The sequence below is a fragment of the Tamandua tetradactyla genome, chromosome 2 (assembly GCF_023851605.1).
Source record: "Tamandua tetradactyla isolate mTamTet1 chromosome 2, mTamTet1.pri, whole genome shotgun sequence".
Taxonomy (NCBI): Eukaryota; Metazoa; Chordata; class Mammalia; order Pilosa; family Myrmecophagidae; genus Tamandua; species Tamandua tetradactyla.
In genome coordinates, this window is record NC_135328.1 from 119,551,541 (window position 1) to 119,575,748 (window position 24,208).

Genomic DNA, 24,208 nt, shown 5'->3' on the forward strand with positions numbered 1-24,208 from the left:
GTTGCCCCAAACTTTCATCTAATGGCTGGTACTGTTAAAGGTCAGGCAAATGAGGCATTCAGCAATGACATTTTTAATTAAAATGTAAAAAGGCCATGACAAATTTGGGCAGAAAAAGCAATGCATTACCTACCACATTAATACAAGCAGTCAGGATTCCTTGCCTCTGAATTTCAAGACTCATCGATCTGGTTGGGAAAATGCCGTGGGAGTTGGACAATTCAAGCCATTTGACAGAGATCTACCTGAACTCCTACCACTAAGGCAACTTCAATGAAATATGTACTAACAGAAAGGATGCGAGAGAGTTAAGTGTAGGGTAGGATTTTTCTCTTTCTTCACAGAACAAAAAAATGATCCAAAGAAAGTAATGGCTTCTCATTTTTCATCTTCTAAAAAGAATCCAAATATCACTTCTTGAATTCAACACAATGGCCTCATTTTCAAAATGCATTTATTTCCTCATAAGGCAGCCACACTTAGAAACCTTGACAATGTGACAGTCACATTATTTCTTCAGTAAGCCGAAGTCTTCCAGGAGTGTCCCTGAAGCCTACACTTGACGGAGGAGTCCTGGGGTGTCAGATATTAAAACTTTCTCCACAGCCACAAGTTCCTTTGATGTTTGGGTTATTGAACACAAACTCACTGGATAATTTGTCTTCTACATAGTCCATTTCTGTCCCTAATAATGTTAGCTGTGCTTTCTTTTCAATGAACACTCTGACTCCTTGGGGAAAAGAAAACATGTATCACACAAAGTCTGCATATCTTATGGAACCTGCCAATTCAAAGTACAGTGAATCTGAAATAGCAACCACTAACAGAAGTCAAACACAAAGCTTCTGAGTATGTTTCAGTATTTCCTTTAAAGGATTAAGTGCTCAATTTTCTGTCTGCCCCTTTTCCCACTGGATAATCTATATCAAAACAAGTGTATTAGGGTGGACAGTTTTATACGAGTAAACTGCATAACAAATCTGTGTAAAACTAAATTTTCCTTTCATAAATGTGTATATTATTAGTGACAGCTGCATAAAGATGGAGTCAATAAAACTAACGACAACCCTGAGGCACTGTCTATAAGCAGAACATACAGCCAGGCTGAGTGACACGTGAAGGATGTGGGCATGATGGGGCTATTTTACTAAGACTTAACCAGTACAACAGCAATAGTTCTGTTCTTCTGGTTATGGGTGGGAAAACTGGTAATAATGTAACTGCCTGGTAATCACATAGGCAGAGTATGGCATTATGTAGATTTAATCAGTTTGATTATAAAAGCAACCAAGACAAAATATCTGAAGAAAGCTTTCTTCCTTTTAAAAAATTAAGCCATTATTTAAAAATAAACCATACATAATTCTTAGACTGCTTCTTCCTTAAGATGAAAATCTTAAGTTATAAGAGTTTATGAGTTGATTTGAAAAATAATGTCTTAAAAAATCTTTATTGGTTAGTAACTTCAGTTCAATAAAAGGAATCCACTCTTAGGTAACCATGCCTCACATGCAGGCAAGGCCTGTGTACTATACATGCTCCAGTGCACAAAACCAACACTGCAAAGCCTATCCTCATTGAAATTCCCTTCAAATTGTAGCAATATTCATTTTGTTTTAATTAGATTTTATGAAATTACTGGGCAGGATAGGAATGGTGGCAAACATGATAATTAGAGCACTGAAAATTTTAATAACAGGGCAATAGATAATTAATTCCTCAAAAGCGTGAGCTGACACTGGACACAGATGTACAACTTTTTCTTCACATAAAAATGGTGAATTGGTTCACGTTGAAGTTTCAGCATCTTAAAACCTTTCTGAACACAATGATGACTTTTTGTAAATGAAACAAACAAGCACACCTACTGTTTAGTTATTAAGTGCACAGCTGCTGAGTGCACGTGATTTGGGGTCAAGTCTCACTAAGCTGAGAGACCTTAGGCAAACGACTTAATCTCTCTGTACCTCAGTTTCTTCATCTATTCAATACAGATAATACAGCACCACACTCCTTCAGATACTGTGTATAAGTCAGTTACTGAAAAGTTATTAAATACCCACCATCTTGAACAACTTCTTCATCAGAATCTCCTTTTGTCTTCGTATAATCTAGAGTGTAAGAAAGGCCGTTACAACCCCTGGTTCGGACGCCAACTTTCACACCTACCTGGAAAAGAATCGTAAAAATAAACTTAGTTTTTAAAGTTTTACAGATTAAGTAATAACACTAATTTTAAAATGGCTATTTATTATTATTTATTTTCTCATATACTCGGAAGTAAGATAAATATTAGACTACTGGCTATAAAATGTCCCTGTAGGAAGTATGCAATGGGGAAGAAAGCATTACAAAGAATTAACTACCGAACAAACCTCATTATAACAGTAATGGGGATCCAAAAGGAATAAAAACCAATTAATACAGAAACAACAAAATACAGAAGAAAATGTACAATTACTACTACCCTAATAAAACAGCTTATATGTTTTTGACATATTTTCTTCTAATTCTTGCCATACATATAATCTGAATAGTCTTAATTACAGCAGAAATAAAATTCTATTCTGTTTTTCCACTTAAGACATAATTTTCCATGTAATTAACCTTTGTAATTTTTATTTACATGTAATGCCAATGTAATATTCCACTATACTGATGCCAGTTAATAAATTCACATTTACTATTGGACATTTAGGCTGGGAATATCATTTTCTAAGGGAAGAGATCTAATTTCAAATATGAATGAACCTTGAAGACTTCATGTTGGGTGAAAATGAGCCAGACACAAAAGGACAAATATTGTATCATTTCATTTATATGAAATAATTAGAATACGTAAATTTATAGCCAGAAAGTCAAATACAGGTTAGGGCAGGGGTGGGAGAGTGAATGGGGGGTTGATGCTTGATTAGTACAGAGTTTCTGTTTGGTACAACAGAAAAGTTTTGGTAACAAATGGTGGTGATGTGGCACAACTGTGTGAATACAGTTAACAGTAGTGGATAGTGTATTTGAAAGTGGCTTAAAAGGGGAAACTTTAGTATCTATGTTACCAGAATAAATATATAAAAATCCAAAGAAAAATACACCACATAGAGTCAATCCTAACATAAACTAGGTACCACACTAATGCATATGTTAATAATAGGGAAAGCTATGTGTGTGATAGTAAGTATATGGGAACTGTACTTTCTGATTTTCTTGTAAAATAAAAATAAAAACAGAAAAAAATTAAAAAGTAGGAAAAAACTGTTAAAAAAAAGGCTTTTTAAAAAAAGGAAAAAGAAAAATATCTTATGGTAGAGATGCCAATCTAGAAAACTGGACTTTCTAAAAAATGTTTCTACCCCACATCATTCAGTGAGATGTTCTCCAGATGCTCGTTTACAAAAGTTCTTAGGCCTTCACCTGAGATCATACTACTTCTGCACAGGGGCCTTAATTTTCAAATACCAGAAAGCAAAAGTCAATAAGAGGTAAGAAATTAAAAAAAAAAAAAAAGGGACCAAATAGCACTTTCTAAATATCACTGTTAATGTACTTTTCTAACAATACCTATCTAATTTTTAAAATTTGGAGCCTTTCTGCTTTTTCATTTAAGTATACTATAAAAAGTATTATTTCACCAAGCAGATTCTGATTCCCTGAAAAACAGTAGCCTGTAATTGCTTCAGGAAAATAATCATGAAGAGGGAAGAAATTTGGTGAAATGTTAAAATGTCTGGGAGCTTAGACATGCTGAAGCAGTTTCTTCTGTTCTTAAACCACAAGGAGAGAGAACTCTGGTTTTATTTGCCTTCAGAGTTACTACTTAGAGAATGTGTGAGAAGATTTCACCTCTTCAGTGTGATTAAAAACTGCCTAGTTGAAATTATGGAACACAGGTGGTAAGGACTTGTTTAACCTGACTTTTATTTTTGTAAATAGGAGGACACAAGCAAGCAGGAAGTATGAATATTAGGAATCCATCTAGATATTAAAATTTAACTTGAGTATGGTTTACAGAGGAGGTTCCCAAGTGAAAAGGAGCACTGAGGGACTGAAAGAGCACATGAATATACAGCTTTAGGTAACTGGAGTTTGGAAAAGGGATTGCTTGTACCCAAATTACATCTGATGAAGTATTTGATCAATCCTCTTTTTTTCAATACAAACAATGTAAAACACATTTCCCCTCAAATCTACAAAGCTAAATTCTTATTTTGTTTGGTTAATTTATACTAGATTAATTTATAGTCCTTAATCTATCCAAACCGAACTGGGACTCTGATATGCTTTAGCACTGAGCAAATGACATTCTTAGCAGGAAGGTGCTAGACCTCCTTGTTACACTGTACATAGGCTGGACAACTGAACTTAGAACTGCTGGGTGGTCTAATTATTCCTTCGCCACAGATTAATTATTATTTCAAGTAATTTATAGGTACTCCATTGGCAATTCAGAACGTTCAAAGATTTAAATCATGCACACATCCCTTACCAATTCTGCGTCCAGGCAGCTATCCTACCTAGGTGCACTAGGACATCCCTACCAGTTGACAGCATCACGCCTGGCACTGTACCACACTGTAAGGGACAATGATGACGGGGAGCCTGGGTGAGAGAGCAACTTCCTTTCATTCAATAATCCTTTGTATTATGTGAATCTTTTGAAATCATGAACATATACTATTTTTTAATAAAAGCCTCAATTAATGAAAACATAACGATGTATCACAAGATAAATTCATTTTGAAGATACTTCAGTTTTTTACAAAATATTTTATTTGTTTTACTTACATGTTCAGGCTTATCTTTTAGAAGCTGTTTTATCTTGTTTACTGCTGAAGGTGTCTGAAAAAAGAAATGTTATGTTTTTAGCTACAAAATTTGTATTCTTCAAAGTCTCATATTTCCTTGTCTTTAAGACTGGTTCACATTTAGCTTTAGCCAATTCATGTGATGATTTATTTTTCATTCTCTCCAGAGAACCCACAATCTACTTTGTGGATTTTATACACAAATACATAAATTCTACTCAATTCAAAGCACTGTCTTTTATATTTTCAGTATCTGCTAGTGACATCCTTCTAATTTTTTTGTGTACCTTTTAATTCATTCTATAGGATTTTCCATTTTTAACAGTTAATATTCTTGTTGACACAAAAATTTACATTATCGTTGTACAATGCATGAAGAGAGTACATGGGGAAGAATCAAGTAGAACCTCAAAATTGCCCCAAGAGCTGTTAAACTTCCATATAAATTTGCTTTATTATGAAAACCTAAACAAAAATGCACAAGCATAAGCAAAAAAACTATACTCAGAAAGACAATATTTCAGAAGAAAAAATCTAGACAGGTCTTTATTTTACAAGTATAATTTTATATAATTTATTAAAACTAACTTAACACAATTACTATACAAAATACTAACAGATTTATTATTTTTTTTATTTTATTATTTATTTTTTCACATGGGCAGGTACCGGAAATCGAACCCAGGTCCTTGGGCATGGCAGACAAGCACTCTTACCTGCTGAGCCACTGTGGCCCGCCCTAATACTAACAGATTTAGAATGATAATTTAAAAATCTGGTAAGCCCTTCAAATATAGAGTGTTAAGATGGAAAAATTACAGTAAGCAACTTTTACATCAACAAAGCCAGCCCACCAATTCAGGCTGAACGTTCACCCTCTGAAGCATTTCTTCAGGCATGCAAAAAACAGGACTAACAGGTTTAATTTGATCTTCCTCTTAAAGTGATAGTCCAGTAATTTCAAATAAGGTATGAAAAGAATCCCCCATATCTCTCCTGGCCTGTCTGCAAATCCTCCAGGTCCTTCATCTTGACATGCCAAAATGAAAGACAATTTCTCTCTGATAACCCAATGAAGCCTTCAACTATCTTTAGGGAAGCCAACACCCACCACGAATAGCTCACATCTTGTAACTTCTCTGGCCTTCCACTGTGTCCATCTGATGGTAACTGTCATTCACAAAGCCACCAACCCAGTAAATTTGAATTTACTTGACGCAACTGACTAGTAATAGTCAGGAATCCTGTGCAACAACAGATTCACCCAGCAGGAGATTCAGAAAGTGGTGTGCAACCAAATCCACCATCAAATTTCATACAGAGCAAAATAAAATTGATTGCCTTTTTCAAATTAATAGCATCCAGCTTCCCTAATGCAGCCAGAGTTGCCCCTGCACAGAAATAACTTATGCCAATTTTTCCCCATGTCTCCAGCAAAAGATCCATCTTCTTTCTGCAGACTTTGAACATATTCCACAACTTTATTTACATCAATACAACTACCATACAGAGTAAGAATCTGAACAGCACTAAGAGTGTACAGAAGAATGTTAGAATTTCTTTCCTATTCATGCGAATAAATTGTCCCATGAGATTTATTACTGTGAGACCCCAATAGATGCCACTTGTTTTTAAATACTCAGATTACAGTATTCACATTTTTCTTTAAGCCATAGGAGACAAGATAATCTGCATGTTTCTCCACTAGGGTGTCAGGTACAAATAGCCTGACAACATCCTTTTGCCATGTGTCCCTCCCAGTCAGTTCCTGACCCATTCTGATAACAGCAAGAAACATTATCTGAACTCAACAGGTCTCTACATTCTTTTAATCTTGCTCCCCCATTCTGGGTTAGCTTTCTGTCATTATCTCTAGGGTACTAGCAATGCACATCACAACTGTAATTTGTTCATCTACCGTAAGCCTATCAACAAATACACTGTATGAAACATGGAAGGAATTCAAATACTCAACAAATGAATAAAGTACCACATTGGGGAAGTCGACATTCAGGTTTCTTCCTGTTTGTTATTATTAACCCTACTGCCTTGTTGTATACCCAAAACCTATTTCAAATCCATCAAAATTCATAGGTAGAGAAAAGGGTGGCACTAGCATTAAATAACCCAGATGAGCTTCTCTTACTAGCCTCACCAAATGTTTACACAGATTCTAAATCTTGATTAAATAAACATCTAAGGAAATATAGAGGCACAGAATTAAGCTTGTAACCAACAGAAATAGGAACAGGGAAGCATTTTTCAGGACAAAAGCTGTTGACTCTAGACTAGTGGTTCTCAAAATGAGAGAAACATACCTCACAACATGATATGTACAGGCTGGCAGTACTAACCCTACTTTCTTAGGAAGAAGGCTATAAAGAACAACCTTGTTTGGATTCCTGGTCCAAGTCCTAGCTGTGTCTCAATGGCACTCATGCTACTTTGCTTCTCTGACCTCAAGTTCCTTATTGGTAAAATGGGGATAATAGTCCCTCCTCCTCAGAATTCTTGTGAGGATTAAATAAACTAATTTTGAAAAGCATTTAGAACAGAGTCAAACACAAAGAGTCAATATAAGCCAGCCATTATTACAATGATGAAATTAAGAAGAGTTTATGTTGTTGCTACTTCAATTAGCTCCTCTATTGGCAATCCTAGGCTTGTCCTTCCATTTCTTCCTTTTTTCTTTCTTTTTTTTAAACTTTGGTTCACTTTTTATTACACTGATCACAAGAGAAAAGTTTGAACAGTCTGAAATTCTCATGGCTGAGCATAAATTGTATAATGTTGGTATGACCTGGAATCATTTAGGTTTGATACTTAGCCTTTCAACAAAACACAAAATAACAAGAAGAACAAAATAATCCCAGACTACACTAGAGCACAATGGTCAGCTACTTAACATTTCCAAGCTAGCTGCTCATGGGATGTTTCCTGAAGATACATGAAACTGTTTAGCTAGAAATACACATAAGAACGTGTAAGCTTATTGTCACACAAGAAGGGAGGCTAGAAAAGGATAATGCATTGAAATGATTAGCAAATAATAATTTTGTGTATTTACTAGCAATTTGAGGTAGGTATGAATGAACAGGAATGCTTGGAGGATGATCCTAATTGAAAAACATTTCAATGTATCCATAGTCCAGTCAGACAGTACAGTATTATATAGCATAACAACTGCTCAGTGATATTTTCATTTATTTTACTCATAAAAATATTTTTTCCCATTTCATATATGACTGAACACTCATGTTGCTTTAAAGTTAATAGCCACAATTGAAGAAACAATGGTTTATTTTTCTGCCTAAGTGACCAACCTGCTGAATCTTAAAGCTGCAATATACATTGCATCTTATTATTTTCATTGAACAATTAAGAACTTCTATTTTGATTATTCTTGGTACATAGTAATTTTGTTTCTCCACTGGTTTTCAAACACCATCCATGACAGGTGGTTTAAAATGGCAGCTACTGCTTTCAGAGGATCATTTTAAATGAATCCTCACCTCCAGTGCAGTCTTTTGTTGAAAGCCCATCCAAGAGGAGGAGGTGCAGTCTTTTGTTGAAAGCCCACCCATGAGGACTCCTCTATCATGGTAGGCCAAGGAATCCTGCTTTGGCTGCTTTAGGGATTCATTCTGCTGAGTATGGTATTTCTGAAATCTTATGGATATTCTTTGTGTCATTTAAAAATATTTCTGTAAGCAATGCTCTGAACAGGTGGTCTCTTCAGGTTTACTTCTCTTGTTGTGAATCTTTAACAGAATCCCAAAAGCAGGTTTCTATATGTTTATTGTAGGTTCTAAAAAATTCTTTAAACTGTTTTATCTGATCAGATTCTGGAATCTGAGCAGCCATATTCTTTAGGTATGTTTATTAATCACCTTTTCTGAAGCATACATTCCCTTTCTGTTCTGGAAAAGTGGTTGTCCAACCTTTGCCTGAATGTCTCCAGCGAGGCTGGATTTCTTACTTAGGCATGGCTTTAGCATTCAACACCAGTACGAGGTTGGGGGACTGTGCTGCAGGTTGAGTCTGGGGACAACAGGCTGGGTCAGGGCTGCTGCTGCTGCAGCTGGAGAGAAAAGAACATGCTGGAGCGGCCCAGTTATTTTATTGATTTGCAAAATCCTGGAATCTGGATATTATGACCTATGACTTAGTGGTAACTGTAGCTAGAACTCAAAGCTCTGTTGAGGGGAGCTGACCCAAAGAGGGCCCTGGAGTGTGTGCTCCTGCTCTGGATAGGTAAGGACTCAACCGGATGAGGAATTTTAAACAGTCTGGACTCAATTTAGGAGGGTCATGAAACCAATTTCGAAGGCTGAGACAAACATTTTTAAAAAACATTAAAGTAGAAAAGAAAACAACGCATCACACTTAATAAAAGCATATACTGTTTAATGCAACTTTTAGTTATTATTATATGGTGCATATGTGCATATATTTCTTATTGTGTAGCACTGTAAAAAAAAAGTTACTAAATCACTACCAGTAGATTAGTCTCTAAACGCCCTTTCCCACATTTCTATCAGAGCAGGAGAGAAGGAACCCAAGCAGACATGGGGGCTAAGAAGTGGGAGGAAGAAGGAAATGTTGAAGAGCAGTATAAAGACTTTGTTGATGTAGAGATCACAGAACATCACCCTCAAACAGTTACAGAAATATTTATGAGAAAAATTCCTAAGTGCACATTCACCCTTTACTTATCGCCAGTAAAAACCAGTTTCATCTTTCATTTAGAAATTTTCATGGTCATATCTTCTGTGAGTGCTGAAGAAATTAATCTAATAACTGTCACACACAAAAAATTTCTGGTAAGTTAAAAATAGAAAAAAGCATGGGAAAATATTTGTGGAACTAAAACCCAATGAACATTCTTGGTTTGATGCTGGCCAAGACAGAGGTCAAAGGTACAGACGATGTGCCACTGCACGTTGTAAACAAATCCAATGGGAACCGTGCACTACTAGGGCAATCAGCCCCAAGTATTTTATTTCTAATAGATTTTGAAAATTGTCTATTTTGTTTTTACAAAATAATATATTTTCTTCTTTCCTCAATTCTTAGTAGAAAACACTTACCTAGTAATGAAAGCAATTCACAGAAAATGGTCCCCCTACCACAACTATCAGAAAGTAGCTGATGTCCCGATCTCATACTGAACAGTGCTGAAGTGGAAAATAACAATAAACAGGAATCTGTGTGCCTAGGAGCTGCTGTTATTGAATCAAATGTTTCTGTCAGGAGAAAACCAAGTATATTCCCTTGGGAGAATGTCACTAACTATGGATACTCTATATTCAAGGTTCAATCAAGGGGAGAGATGTGGTTTTTAAATTTTTCAAGTGGCTGCTCTTTTAGAACAAGTTAGAATGACTGAATAAGGAATGTTTGAGGCTATATATACACATACACATATTTATATAAATTCTAGATATGCAAAGGATCTTACTTTACTCTCCATCACTTTGCACACACTGGCAAATTTCCACTTAAATAAAAATAAATCTGGGAAATAGTGCAACATTTTCAACAAAACAACACGCTGCAGGCCTACCAGCCCTACCTACAGTCTCCCTTCCAATTTCCATGCACTCCCTAAAACATCTAAGAAACTCATATGTTTCCAAGAAATTTATGTAAAATTAATGACTCTGCAAATTACCCAAGATTTGGCCTGTGAATTAAAAATTAAGAGGTTCTTAAAACCCACTGAAATACAATGTTGGTTTTTAATCTACTCACATGTTAATCACAGGAACATGGCATTCTTTAAATAGTGAAAGAATATCTTTGAGTGAGCTATTTTGGCCCTTTTTAAAAGGAAAATTTATTTGCAGGCTCTTTTGTTAAAATTTTGGAAAAAGTATGTAGCTGAAAGTATCTGATAGTTTCATAGTTATTAGAACTTTTACTTTATCCAGTATTCCTACTTCTTGTAGCAGAAACTTTTCATCCTCAGTGCTGGATTTTTTTAAGTAAGTCCTTCCCAAGGTAAATTTCATATTTGCTGTTTAAGAAAACAAAATTAAGTTAATCCCATGATTATGTATTCTAAAAATGTGCCAACACTACAAATTATTGTAATTTCATTATAAATCTGACATTTTAATATTTACAAACCGGTAATCAAATAACAGCCAACAACAACAAAAAAGCAGTATATTTTGTTTAACTTATTCTTCAACAACTGTGGCTGGCATTACAGTCCTGTTTGTCTTTTCTATTTTGTCCATTCATAACATTAGTAATCATAGTATATATACACGATATTGCAGAATGTTTAAAAAATTTAATATACCATGCTTCTCATCTGATATACAGTAATCAGCATACATCCACTATTTATTGAGTGCCTTCTAGGCACTACATCATCTTATTTTTACAATTCTGTGATTTAGGTATTAAAAATTAAATAATCTGCATAAAGTCACATGGCTAGTAAGTGAAAGAGCAGAGCTATGACACCAAAACCCTTGGGTCTTTTTTGCTGTTGTTGTTCTGTCATTATTTACAATGACTATGTAATATTTCACCAACAGGGTCTACTCAAATTTATCTATTCCCTCATTGTTAGCTATTTGGGCTACTTCCACTTTTTCCTCTGCTGTATTCCCTTAAACTGCTTTCATGATAGGAATTCACCCCTCCATGGAACAACTAGAGAAGTGACGGAAAAACGACGGGGACAGCAGTTCCAGGGTTCGAGTGACCAAAGAGGGCTTTCTGCACTATAAGGATGTCCTGGACAAAAAAGCGGAGACATTGGGACAGAGAGAATGGGGTGACTGTGCTTTGTTGTGAATCCACATGGGGTAAGCAGCACTGCACATGAAGCAGCAGGTTCCGAATAAGCGGGCGTTCTTGCATTCCTGCCTGCCTCTGCAGCTAGCAGGGGAGCTCTTCCCTCTCAGCTCCACAGCCAGGAGCTCCGGTGGAGAAACTGGAAGCCAGCAGACTTTGTTTGCAAGTGTAGAGACCTTCCAACCAGTGCACAATGCTTGACCTTGACCTCTGAGACTAGGTGGATGTGGGCACCTGGTTTTTGGCAGAGAATGGGGGGGGCCCTCCTTTTGGGAGGAGGGGGAGATGCAGAGTGGAGCTGGTCTGACAATTGGTAGCCAAAGAGATTTCTTGGATCCTGCTACTGCTTCCTCTTTCCCATGGAGGCCCAGAGCCCTCAGGGATGCATGGGCAGAGAAGTGCAGTCAAGAAAGCAAAACGAGCTGCACCGCGCTGCCAGGCTTTTCTGGGTTGGCTGAGGGCAGAGGCAGTTGAAATACTCAGAAATACTCAGTACCACGGCCCAAGATCATTCCAAGTGGGAGCTGAGCAACCACCAGATCCATCAAGCCCACAAGTGGATTTTCTGCCTAGGTGCACACTGTCCACTCCCAGCCCCGGAATTTGGCAGCTTTCAGTGTGCACTGAGACCAGTGGCCTAGGCTGGAACTGCACTGGGTCTCTCTCCTGATCAGACACTGCAGGAAGAAAGAGGTGGGCCTGAGGGGAGGAGGTGGCCCAAAAGTACCATCTGCTAAGAAGATGCAGAAACTGCAGTCTGGCAACATGTCTATCTGCCTAGTGTTCAACAGATCTTCAAGTAGAGCTGCAACTTTTGCATGAGGTCCAGGCCTTGGTTTGGCAGGGAATTACTGACAAACCAAGAGCAAAAGGAGACAAAATCAAACCCGAGCACATACAAAACCACAGACGAGCAAGGGAAAACAACTTTCAAAATAACCTTATCAAGATAATCAAATGCCTTGAAGCAAAAGAAAATAACAAAGCACATGAAGATGCAGGTAGATATTATAGCCCAGCCAAATGACCAAATGAAAACACTGGATGGTTCAGTGGTAGAATGCCTGCCTTCCATGTGGGAAGACCCAGGTTTGATTCCTGGACCATGCACTCTCTCCAAAATAAATAAATAAATAAAACACTGGAGGAGACAACAGAATTTGGAACAATGAATTAAACACATTTACAAATCTCCTAAATAAATTCAATGGGTTGGCTAATGATATAAAGGATATCAAGAAGACACTAGAAGAGCATAAAGAAGAATTTAAAAGAAAAAATAGAAAAACAAGGGCTCTCAAAGATGAAGGATAGTGCAGATCAAATTAAAACTATACTAGAGACAAAAAACAGATCTGTAGTGGCAGAAGAATAAATGAACTAGAAGACAGGACACTAAACTCGAATGCACAAAAGACAAATAGCAAAAAAGATGAAAAATTGGAACTGGATCTCAGAGAAATGATGGAGGAAAAAAAACACACAAATATAAGAATCACTGGTGTCCCAGAAGGAGAAGAAAAAGTAAAGGGCTAGGAAGATTAGTTGAGAAGATAATGGGAGGAAACTTCCCAACCTTTATAAAAGACATAAATCTACAAGTCAAAGAAACCCAGTGAACCCCAAATAGAATAAATCCAAACAGACCCACTCCTAGCCACATACTAATCGGATTCTCAAATCCTGAAGAGAAACAGAAAGTCCTAAAAGCAGCAAGAGAAAAGAGATTCACTACATATGAGGGAAGCCACATAAGACGAAGTTCGGCCTACACAGCAGGCACCACTGAGACAAGAAGGCAGTGGCATGATATATTTAAGATTCTGAAAGAGAAGGACTTCTAGTCAAGAATTCTTTATCCAGCAGTTATCCTTCAAAAGTGAGGGAGAGATTAAAATTTTCACAAACAAATGCTGAGAGAATTGTTAACAAGAGACCTGCCCTACAACTAAAGGGAGTACTGTCAGTTGAATAAAAAAAAAAAGAGGGAGGTCTGGAGGAGGGCACAGAATTGAAGAGTACCAGTAAGGGTAAGGATAAAAAGAGAAAAAGGGAAAAATATATATAGATTTGACAAATAAAAACCAAAGGTTAAGATGGTAGATTTAAGAACTGCCTTGACAGTAATAACATTGGATGTTAACAGATTAAACCCACCTATTAAAAGATACAAATTGGCAGGATGAATTTAAAAATATGATCCATCTCTATGCTGCTTACAAGTGACTCATCTTAGACCCAAGGATACAAATAGATGGAAAGTGAAAGGATGGAAAAAGATGTTCCATGTAAGATATAACCAAAAGAAAGCAGGAGTAGCTACACTACTATCAGTCAAAATAGACTTTAAATGTAAAGAGTCATAAGAGACAAGGAAGGACACTACATATTAATAAAAAGGACAATGCACCAAAAGTAAATAACAATCATAAATTTTTATGGAGTTTCTAATCAAGGAGCTCCAAAGTACATAAGGTGACAGATGTTGCCTCAGTGTTGAGGCGAACACCGGCAAAACTGAAGGGAGCAATATGTGATCTTTCAACAATAAGAGTGGGAGACTTTAATACACAACTCTCTTCTATAGACAGGACAACCAGCCAGAAGATCAATAAGGAAATAGAGAACCAAAATAATGTGATAAATGAATTAGACATAACAGATATATCTAGATTATTATACCCCCAAACACCAGGATATACATTATTCTCTGGTGCTCATGGAACATTCTCCAGGATAGACCATATGCTACGGCACAAAAGAGGTCTTAATCAATTTAAAAAGACTGAAGCTATTCAAAGTACTTTCTCTGACCACAATGGAGTGAAGTTGGAAATCACTAACCACCAAAAAATCCCCAGAAGCTTTGCAAACACATGGAGATTAAATAACACACTCTTAAACAATCAGTGCATGAAAGAAGAAATTGCAAGAGAAATTGGTGACTATCTGGAGTTAAAGGAAAATGAGAATACAATATATCAGAACTTTTGGGAGGTGGCAAAGGCCACGCTGAGAGGGAAATTTATTGCCCTAAATGCCTATATTAAAAAACAAGAATGAGCAAAAATCAAGGACTTAACTACTCACCTGGAGGAGTTACAGAAAGACCAGCAAACTAACTCCAAAGTAAGTAGGAGAAGAGAAATAATAAAGATTAAAGCAGAATAAATAAGTTCTGCTATTCCATATTGTTGACACCCCTTTTCAATAAGAACAAAGTTAGAATAGGCATAGCCTAAATACCCCTAGAGACTAGGAGAAAGATCAGAAGAGAAGGAGGAGTTATAATAGAGAAGTTAGGATTTAACAAATGAATATGACTACTGAATCATTATTATACTGATATTTCTTTGTAGTCTCCAGTGCCTTGGAGCAGCTAGATGGAAATATCTGAAATTGGGAACTGTAACCCATAACAAACTTTGAAATCTGTTCCATAATTACTTGTTATAGTGTACTTTGGGATTTACTGCCTCTTTGCATATATGTTATATTTCACAACAAAAATGTTAAAGTATTGCTTTCATATACAAATCTAGTGCTTGGATACAAACTTCTGTTCATTCTTTCAAAGGACTTCTGGTCTAGTCCTTCAATGAATTAACAGCTCTCTTTTGGAGTCTCCTCAATCAGGCTTCGTAAGAGTGTTAAGCCCTAATGCCCTAAGACATCTGTGGTAGTTAGATTTAGTTGCCAACTTGGCCAGGTGAGGATACCTAGTTTTGTTGCTGTGGACATGAGCCAATGGTATGTGAACCTCATCTGTTGCTGATTTACATCTGCAGTAGGCTAGGAGGTGTGCCTGAGGTTTGACTTAATTGGCTGGTGCATAAATGAGAGAGAGCAACACAGCACAGTCTAAGCAGCTCGGCATTCCTCATCTCAGCACTCAGCTCAGCCCAGGCCTTTGGATATGCAGAAAGAAGTCACCCCGGGGAAAGTTGTTGAAACCCAGGGGCCTGGAGAGAAGGCCGGCAGAGACCATCCTGTGCCTTCCCACGTAAGAAAGAACCTCAGTGCAAAGTCAGCTGCCTTCCCCTGAAGAACTAACAAAATAAATCCCCTTTTATTAAAAGCCAATCCATTTCTGGTGTGTTGCATTTCAGCAGCTAGCAAACTAGAACAACATCCATTGCCCATAATCAACTTTAAATTTTCTCTGTGCATCCAGAAAGATACTGGATATGTACTATCTCCCTCTCATGGAATTTTAGTTAAGGAAGGCTACAATAAAGAACAAGCACAAGACAGTAAGTTACAGAAACTGTAACATGAAAAATTAAAAGAAGCAGTACAGAACAGATGGGATAAAATTCAGAAAAGTGGGATAGAATGGAAGTTGACTATGGTGAGAAAACGAAATTAGCAAAGGAATTAAAAAGTACACGTGCATGAGAAATCATTTCTGTCTCTCAGGGATTAGACGTGAGAATCAGCAAGGCCCATATATGTGGCACCAAAGTTTGAAGTACAGATTGGATACTGGGGGTACAGAACAAGTCTGTTCTGTAAGGAACAAGAAAAACTTGTTCCTTAAATTCCTTTGTAGTCCAAAATGACACTCTAAAAGTTACTAAGACTCATATAAGAAAGTTACGTTTTAAGAGAGAACTATAAACATAACTTTCATTTCAGTGCTCTTAAAATATTTATCCAAAGAAAATTTCACTTCTTTCTAGTCTACTTACACTAACGGTTGCTTTATGCAAAGCTGTGGGTACATCCATCATTCTAAATTAGGACTGCCCTAATTTTGACTTGTACGATAACAGTATCTTGCTAGTGAAAATAAGTCTCTGCCAGCAAGGAAGCCTTAAATCTCTGGATTCTTCTATGATATCTTATGCTGGCTTATATAAATCCAATTCCATGTGTTCCAGGATGTGTAATAAAATGGTAAGAGGGGGGCAACCTTGGATGGTCTATGCAAGTGTCTGAGGGTACGCACTTTGATGTGATGGATCAGAGTCTTAAAGTCTTCCATCATGGAATCATCTCTGTTGGCATAGCAAAGTTTCATGAGCAACCTACCACCCTGTCGGCATAGCAAAGTTTCATGAGCAACCTACCACCCTGTCGGCATAGCAAAGTTTCATGAGCAACCTACCACCCTGTCGGCATAGCAAAGTTTCATGGGCAACCTATCACCAGCAAACCACCAGTCTTCGCTGGATTAACATCTGTTAACGCAGATATCTGATGCTGATACTAAATCATTTTTCCTTTCATCCATTACTATCCCTCTTGCTGACCTCAGGGAAGGTATACAGGTATGGCACTTTTAAAATGTTGCAACATGTCAAATTCCCATTATCAAAATCAAAAATGTATCATCCCATATTATCAGGTAGCATTTATCTTTTCCTACCAGTTTTATGAATTAGCTCTACTTTTTGTTTATTCTCATCTATCTCTCTCATTAGGCCTTTGATCACCTCACTGCTGCTGCACTTCACAGAATACGCTGGGGTTAAAAATGTTTGCAAAGGGTCCTAGACTGTAAGCTCTTACAGCAGTCACATATATTCAGGAGGTGTAACTGTTAATTTTAAATCCTGAGATACTGAGCTGTTTATATACAAACATGGTCTTCGCTCATAAACTCTGGGTATTTATATGACACCTGAGACTCAAAGTTTGAGCTCTGAAGCTATGTATGTCAGCAGCACCTCATACAGCAAACTGTTTTAAAAGTTGAAAAAATGATCAGACATCGAATAAAAATATGAATGAAGCTGATCTGGATAGAGTAAGGTATATCAGAAGACTGGGTAAAGGATGACATCGTTCATATTTTAAAACTTCAACTTCCATGTGCGACTAAAGGGAGAGACATTTATTTGGTGCAAAAATTATATTTTGGGTAGTGTCTTTCCAAATTTAACTTGTATCATCAGTTTAGCTGAACACCATAAGTACATGGAATCTTGACTAGGGCATGAGATTTTGTTGGTTTGTCCAGGTTAGTGTGATGCCCCGATAAATCCCAGAGTGATGTGGGCAGTGAATAAAGAAGTATTTGCAAAGTCCCCTTGGGGGATTGGGAAGAAAGCAGGAAACATGTAACTTCCTCATTTGGAGAATTTCTGATATTCTCGCAAGCAGTGGGGACAACCAAATCACAGGTCAAGCCCTCTATCTTGGGGTTTGCCCCTATGAAACTTATTCCTGCAAAGGATAAACCTACTTAAATTAGGCCTAAGAGTCACCCCCAGAAAACCTCTTTTGTTGTTCAGATGTGGCCTCTCTCTCTAAGCTATATCAGCAGGTGAACTCACTGCCCTCCCCCCTATGTGGGACAATATTCCCAGGGGTGTAAATTTCCCTGGTAATGTGGGACAGAGCACCTAGGATGAACCAGGACCCAACATCACAGGACTGAGAAAGCCTTATTGACCAAAAGAGAGAAATGAGAAAAAATAAAGTTCAGTGGCTGAGAGATTTCAAACAGAGGCGAGAAGGTTTTCCTGGAGGTTATCTTACACATTATATTGATATTCCTTTTCAGTTTATGGAGTATTTGAGTGGCTAAAGGGAAGTACTGGAAACTGTAGAGCTGTGTTCCTGTGGCCTAGACTCTTGAAGATGATTGTATAATGACATAACATTTACAATGTGACTGTGTGATTGTGAAAACCTTGTGTCTGATGTTCCTTACATCCAAGGTATGGACAGATGAGTGAAAGATATGGATTAAAAAAAAAAAGTAACAGGGAAACAGAGGGTAAAATAAACTGGGTAGATGAAAACACCAGTGGTCAATGAGAGAGAGGGGTAAAGGGTACGATATGTATGAGTTTTTTTCTTTTTATTTCTTTTTCTGGAATGATGTAAATGTTCTAAAAAATGATCATGGCAATGAATACACAACTATGTGATGATATTGTAAAAGTCATTGATCATACACCATGTATAGAATGTATGTGTGCGATGATTTCTCAATTAAAAAAACTGTTTGCAAAACACTTGAAAACTAAGCACAAGGAGCGAATATGTTATAGTGTCTTGGGACTAAGGAATATATACTAGCACTAAAATTACTGCAATAAAGCTAAAGCTGGCCATTGATGGAAATCAGCACTGAGGTATTTTTACCACTGGCACTAGCTTCTAAGAGAGATTCAAGGAAAGGATCTTTCCTTTCTAAAGTCAGCCATACAGTTAAGTAGAATGAGTTCACACAATGGATTCCAGCAAATTAATCGGAACAATATGAGTTCTGATTAATTAAATATTCCATTAATTAAATAATGTGGTACTTGTGAACTGAACACTAATACGATAAAGCAGTACTTTTTAGCAGAATTAACATAAGTGGTAACATGTATTGAAGCAGAAGGGGGCAAGGCTGAGTAGAGACCAGGTCTGAGAATGTGAGATGTGTTGCTATCCTCAGGAAGAGGTGGCAAAGGCCTAGACTAGGACTGTGTTCTGGAGGGCAGGAACTGTATATAACTATTTCTAGTACTAAAACATAGTAGGTTTTATGTCTGCTGAATGGAGAGGAAGGGGATGACTGAGACATCTCGAAGGAACAGATGACATGCCAAAACAATCACAGAAAAAGAAATGGTCAACACCCCCCCCCCCCCCAAACGTTTTTACTCTTTCTGGCTCTATTATCAGCAACGACAATTCTTTTGAATGCTGAATAAAATTTTTTTTCAACTGAGATCGAAGGTACACACAAAGTGAATCATGCCCTCCTCCTTTTGTCTAGTTCCTTGTGATTTCAAGACCTTGCAAAATTCTAAAACCAAATGGTACACATTTCCAGAAATAAAAATACGTCTATGGTAGAATAATATAGAATACAGTAGGATATAATCAGGATAACCTCCTTAAGGGCCCAAAACATTTATTATTATAAATTATTAATTCTCCCCTCTGATCACAATTCTTCTCTATTTTGCTGTAAATTTCTGGCAACAGGCCTTTTCCCCAGCATCAGACTGAATGGAATCCAAGATTCAATTTAAATAATCGTTTTTTCCAGTCTTTAGGTGCTGAATGCTTGCACAAAGGCTCCTCCCTAACTAAATGCAGGATATGTGGAGACAAACCCCTTTTAAGTTTTCCTATGAAATTAATCTCTTTCAAAACTACAAATACAAGTGGCTGCTTAATGGATACGGGATTTCCTTTCAGAGGGATGAAAATGCTTTGGAACTGAATAGAAGTGATGGTTGCTCAACACGGTATGTACAAAATGCCACTTAAGTGTACACTTTAAACAGTTAATTTCGTATTATGTGAATTTTCCCTCAGCTAAAAAATACCCCACAAAAAAGACCTGCGGAACACAGTACAGGTAGAATACGGCATGCACGGTAAATTCTTAAAGCGTCTGTCTTGTGGATTCTGGTGCTCTTTGAGTACGTTTGACATTTCGCCCAGAAAATGAGGTAAACTCACTCAGAGCAGAAATATTTATCCTTCTTTTTCCTTCCTAAGGACCTCCCATCTCCAGGGATTGTTGGGGAGGTGAGGGGTGGGGTGGCGGGAAGGAGGCACGGAGGGTGTTTCTCTACCCCCTGCGCACCTCAACCAAAGCCCCGCAAGGGGGTGGGGGAGGGGGTGAGCTTTGTCACGGCTCTGCTCCCACAGCAGACGCTCACGGAATTTACGATGTTGTCATTCACCTCGAGGGATGTAATTGATTTATTTACCCAAATATACCTAGCACTTACCACACAACCTCCAAACAACCCCAGCCATCAAGCAACTGCAGGTGAGCAAGACCCTCAAGAAGCACCGTTTTAGGGGCCCCTCGGCTCAGATGCAGGCGGCGTAGCAACCGGGCGGGGGTGGGCCCCACACGCCCCTCCCCTTAGCCCCCCGCCCGCACGGCCTGCTGGGAGACGTAGTTCCCCCGGGGCACCTCGCGCTCTCGGAGCAGCCCCGCCCAGAACTTGTTTACCGCCCCCCACGAGGGAGCCGAGATGAGAGAGTGGCTACACCGCGGCTACGGAGCGGAACCTGAGACGCGGAGTTAGCCGCTCGGCCGTGACCGCACCCCCTGCTCCTCATTCCGCGCCACCATGACCTCCCTTGGCGGGGGCAGAGGTGAGCCAATGTCACGGGGTAGGCCGCGCACCCCGGGCACTCACCAGGGTGAGGGCGGCCCGGGTGGGCTGCAGCTTCCTTTTGCTCACAGCCCGAACGGTGGCCCGGACTAATGAAGCCGACATCGTGGCCCTCCCGGCGCCCCGGTGCCTCCGGCCGGAGCTCGGTCACCTCAGCTTCTCTCCATGGACACAGCAGGCGTATTGACGCCACAAGCTGCGGCGCACGGCGCCCCCACGTCCGGCCGCGCCCCCACGTCAGGCCCCGCCCCCACGTCAGGCCCCGCCCCCACCGCCGCCATTGGACGGGCCGCGTGAGTGACGGGCGGGGAGGAAGGGGAGCCGGTTTGGCCATCCGTGGCTGTACTGTTCTCGGAACTGGGCGCTGTGTCGGCCGGCGGGAGGCTCGGGAGGAAGGTCGTCGGAGGAGGGGGGCTGGAGGACGCGGAATAACTTCTGGCTTCAGGGACTCGGGGAGCGCTTCGCTTTACCACCTGCCCCCGGGCGTGGCGCCACCGCCTTCTTTTATCCTCCAATAACAAACGCGTTAATAGGTCGTAGAGGCTGAGGCGGAGCACCAGAGTTGATGGCTCGCAAAGGCAGGATGGTTCCGGTGCCCAGTCAGTCACGTATTTTTCATTCTTCCTTTTGGTCCAACTAGGAAATTATCGCAGAGTATGTGTAATAACCCTTACCCCCGCTCTCCCCAAGCATACTGTACTGCATGGGACGTTGAAGGGAGATGGTGACTAATGCAACCGTCGCTTTAGTTGAATTCGGAGCAGAAACCTGTAAGCCGTGACTCGGCAGCACGGAACACTCCCATGTATAGCAAGTACCAATCAAACGTTTACGATACAAATAATTTAGGGACTTAAACCCACCGGGCACCAGGCACTGTGAGAACAGGCCCCGGGCAGACACAGGAAGGGTCCGTGCAAACAGAGCGTCCAAACAAGAACTAAGAAAATCTGGTAGGACAGACCATCAGGGTTAGCGGATGGAAGGAGAACATCAGGGCTGGCGGCATTTCTCCTGAAGTGCTAGAGGTAAAGGGAAAGAGGGAGGGCCTAATTGTTAGAATGGTGCTAGAGGATGATTCTTGTGCGGTGTTTTGAAGTGGAAAAAATTTATCAGTGAAACCTATTTTTAGAACCTAATTTTTCTTTCATCCCTTAAAACCTCCTAAGGGTCATAAGGGCAGTCAGTAGGCAGTAGGCAGTCAGCGTTTCTTGTACTGACAGTAAAAAGGTTGTTCTGTTTCCCCGCCCCCGGCCACATCCGTGCCCCAGCTGGCAGAGTAGAAACTGTGGGTTTAAAAGGCTTTGCTTTTCGGCTTCATGGTTGATTAACTGAGTGACTTGGGGTACGATGTTTTACTTCTCATGGCCTTCCTCATACAGATATTGTAAAGATAAAATTAGTTAATATTTGAAAAGCTCTTAGAGTGCTGGCACATAGAATCACTCAATAAACGTTGCTGATTGTTGATGGACGTTTAAAGACACGCATCATTTTTTCCCAATTATTGTGATGTTACACAGTTGTGTAGCTCTTTGCGGGTTTCAAACAAACCTTTGCATACACTCACACTTTGAAGTAAGTAGAGTGCTGGCATGGCTGTTTCACAAATGAGGCTTAACATCAGACAACTGTGCGTTTGCCTGTCTACTTTTCTCCAATTAATAAATAGTTTTTAATTTGGCTAGTGGTTTTGCATGTAAGGTTTAACTTACTTAATCTAATTGTCAGTGGATTTGGCATATTTAATGTCATTTTCATGATTACGTATGAAGTATGTCAGCTCTTTTATCTCTGAGCAGCAGCTGCCCTTTGGTGTGGAAATGAGGTGGGTGTGGAAGCTATTGAATTTGCAAGTTGTAACTACTTTTAGATTTCTAATATGGTAAGATCTACTAATATGGTAAAAGCATCAATAAATGCTCAACATTGCACTTCAGGATTTAGTTTCAGTTGCAGAAATTAAAAAAAAAAGTGTTTTCCTAATAAAACCACTTGAGTTTGAACACTGTGAAAGTGCAGGTGGGATCTGCATTTCATAGGCAAGGAAACTGAAAAGCCAAGAGGTTAAGGGTCTTGCTACATACAGACCTGGAAAAGCAGCAAGACCAGAACCCTAAACTAAGTCTAGAACTCCACTCAGTGAAAAGTGCGCTCAGTTGTTGACTCTGGCTGTGCAAACACCTCTGCTTTCAAAGCAAAAAGTACCAAAGAACATCTTTACAGTTAAATCCAGAATTCTTTTTTCAACAATTTTTTTTTTGCCTGCAACACTATGAACCCTATCTACCCAAGTTTTTTTTTCAACTTAGGAAATTCTTTTTTTATTCTAAAAGAGTAGGCATTTGTGAAACACATTTTCAAGATGAAAAATAAATTGAACTTATCGAAGTATATTTTAAAAACATTTAAAAATATGTAAATTGCTAATACTGTACACACTGAGCAAGAGATTAAGGAAGTGTAGATTGGGGCCACTGGAGCACTGCTGTGCTGTGAACAATCAATTTCATACTTTTATTTGTTCCGGAGAAAAAGGAAACAAGAACCTTGGTAGTGAGCATTTGTCAAGCTTGTTATGGGAGACAGGCTAGCTGTACTTCAAAGAGAGCTACACCCTGGGAACCTGGAGCATGGAGCAGAGGTACCTGTTCTTGAGCTAGGGTGCTGAGAAGGAGTAGCGGCCAGCTCCAAATAAAGGGAGAAAGAATCCAGGGCCATCCATTCACCAGGTCTGCTGGCAGACATTGGTCTGTGAGGAATTAAAAAAAAACCCACCAGGCAGGAAAGGAGCAGGGAAGATTAAGAGGAGGTACATCTCTAAAGACTACTACACGAATCAGAATAAAACTCAGGATAACTTTTAACATTCTTAAGAGGTTACAAGAAAACATGGTTTCTATGTAAAGGAAGAGAATTGAAGAGTAAAGAGAATATGAGAGGAAAAGGAAAGTGGATGAGATAAGTTCAAGAAAATTGGAAATGCAATGACAAAATCTGCTTCAGAAGTAGAGAACAGAATGACATTAAAAATCAAGCCAGTCATGTGGAGATTAAATTTGAGAAAAAAAATTTACAATTTAAGATACTTTCTCAAACTATAAAACAAAACAAAAACCCCTGAGGAGGAAGATGCAATTGGATACACTTTTGTTTTGTTTCAGACAAGTCACTGAAATATATGCCCAGATTGTGGCGACTTTTTTCCCCTTAATTATAGGGATGAATAAAAACCACAGAAGCATCTAAGTAGTGAATATGACCTACAATGGAACAAAAATTAGGCTGCCCTCATCTTTTTCTACTCTAATGCCAGCAGACAACACAACAGCATCAACTGGCTTTCCAAAGGGAAGTGTGGCTTTCCAAACAAAGTATGATAAGAACTGTATGCCCAGGCAGGGTAACTTTTGTGAGTGAAGGCAAGAGAAAAAATCGGAGGAAAGTCCAGTAGAGCCAAGTGTCACCTGAGATTGCTAAACTGACTTGTAATTCATGAGCTTG

General features: G+C 38.9%; 1 protein-coding gene, 1 long non-coding RNA gene and 2 pseudogenes across 5 annotated transcripts in view; 1 reads left to right on the plus strand and 3 right to left on the minus strand.

The window, feature by feature from the left end:
• Positions 1-437: 437 nt before the first annotated feature.
• ISCA1 (iron-sulfur cluster assembly 1) lies at positions 438-20,918 on the minus strand. 2 transcript variants are annotated; one of them, XM_077148661.1, is made up of 5 exons: positions 20,309-20,457; positions 10,727-10,821; positions 4,783-4,836; positions 2,064-2,169; positions 438-730 (listed from the first exon to the last, which is right to left on the minus strand). In XM_077148661.1, the coding sequence occupies exons 1-5, from the start codon at positions 20,334-20,336 to the stop codon at positions 582-584; spliced, it is 432 nt and encodes a 143-aa protein (XP_077004776.1). In that variant the 5' UTR covers positions 20,337-20,457; the 3' UTR covers positions 438-581. The 2 variants fall into 2 exon arrangements, with proteins under 2 accessions (XP_077004776.1, XP_077004777.1); XM_077148662.1 differs by lacking the exons at positions 10,727-10,821; positions 20,309-20,457 and adding an exon at positions 20,729-20,918.
• LOC143673748 (geranylgeranyl transferase type-2 subunit beta pseudogene) lies at positions 4,844-8,333 on the minus strand (annotated as a pseudogene).
• On the minus strand, positions 8,400-10,526 carry LOC143675116 (mitochondrial import inner membrane translocase subunit Tim9 pseudogene; annotated as a pseudogene).
• The window catches only part of LOC143673750 (uncharacterized), a 51,061-nt gene continuing 47,224 nt past the window's right edge, over positions 20,372-24,208 (plus strand). For all 3 annotated transcript variants that reach the window (XR_013170583.1, XR_013170585.1, XR_013170584.1), the window contains exon 1: positions 20,372-20,684. This is a non-coding gene — a long non-coding RNA (uncharacterized LOC143673750). The remainder of the gene's footprint in view (positions 20,685-24,208) is intronic.

What these genes read in the sequence shown, in the direction of transcription:
- ISCA1 (XM_077148661.1), bottom strand. Translation starts at nt 20,336, where the DNA reads ATGGCTGGGGTTGTTTGGAGGTTGTGTG. An exon ending in GGTTGTTTGGAGGTTGTGTG is followed by an intron (nt 10,822 to 20,308) that starts GTAAGTGCTAGG and finishes TTTCTTAAACAG; the next exon opens with CAAATATGAAATTTACCTTG. An exon ending in TAAAAGATAAGCCTGAACAT is followed by an intron (nt 2,170 to 4,782) that starts GTAAGTAAAACA and finishes ATTCTTTTCCAG; the next exon opens with GTAGGTGTGAAAGTTGGCGT.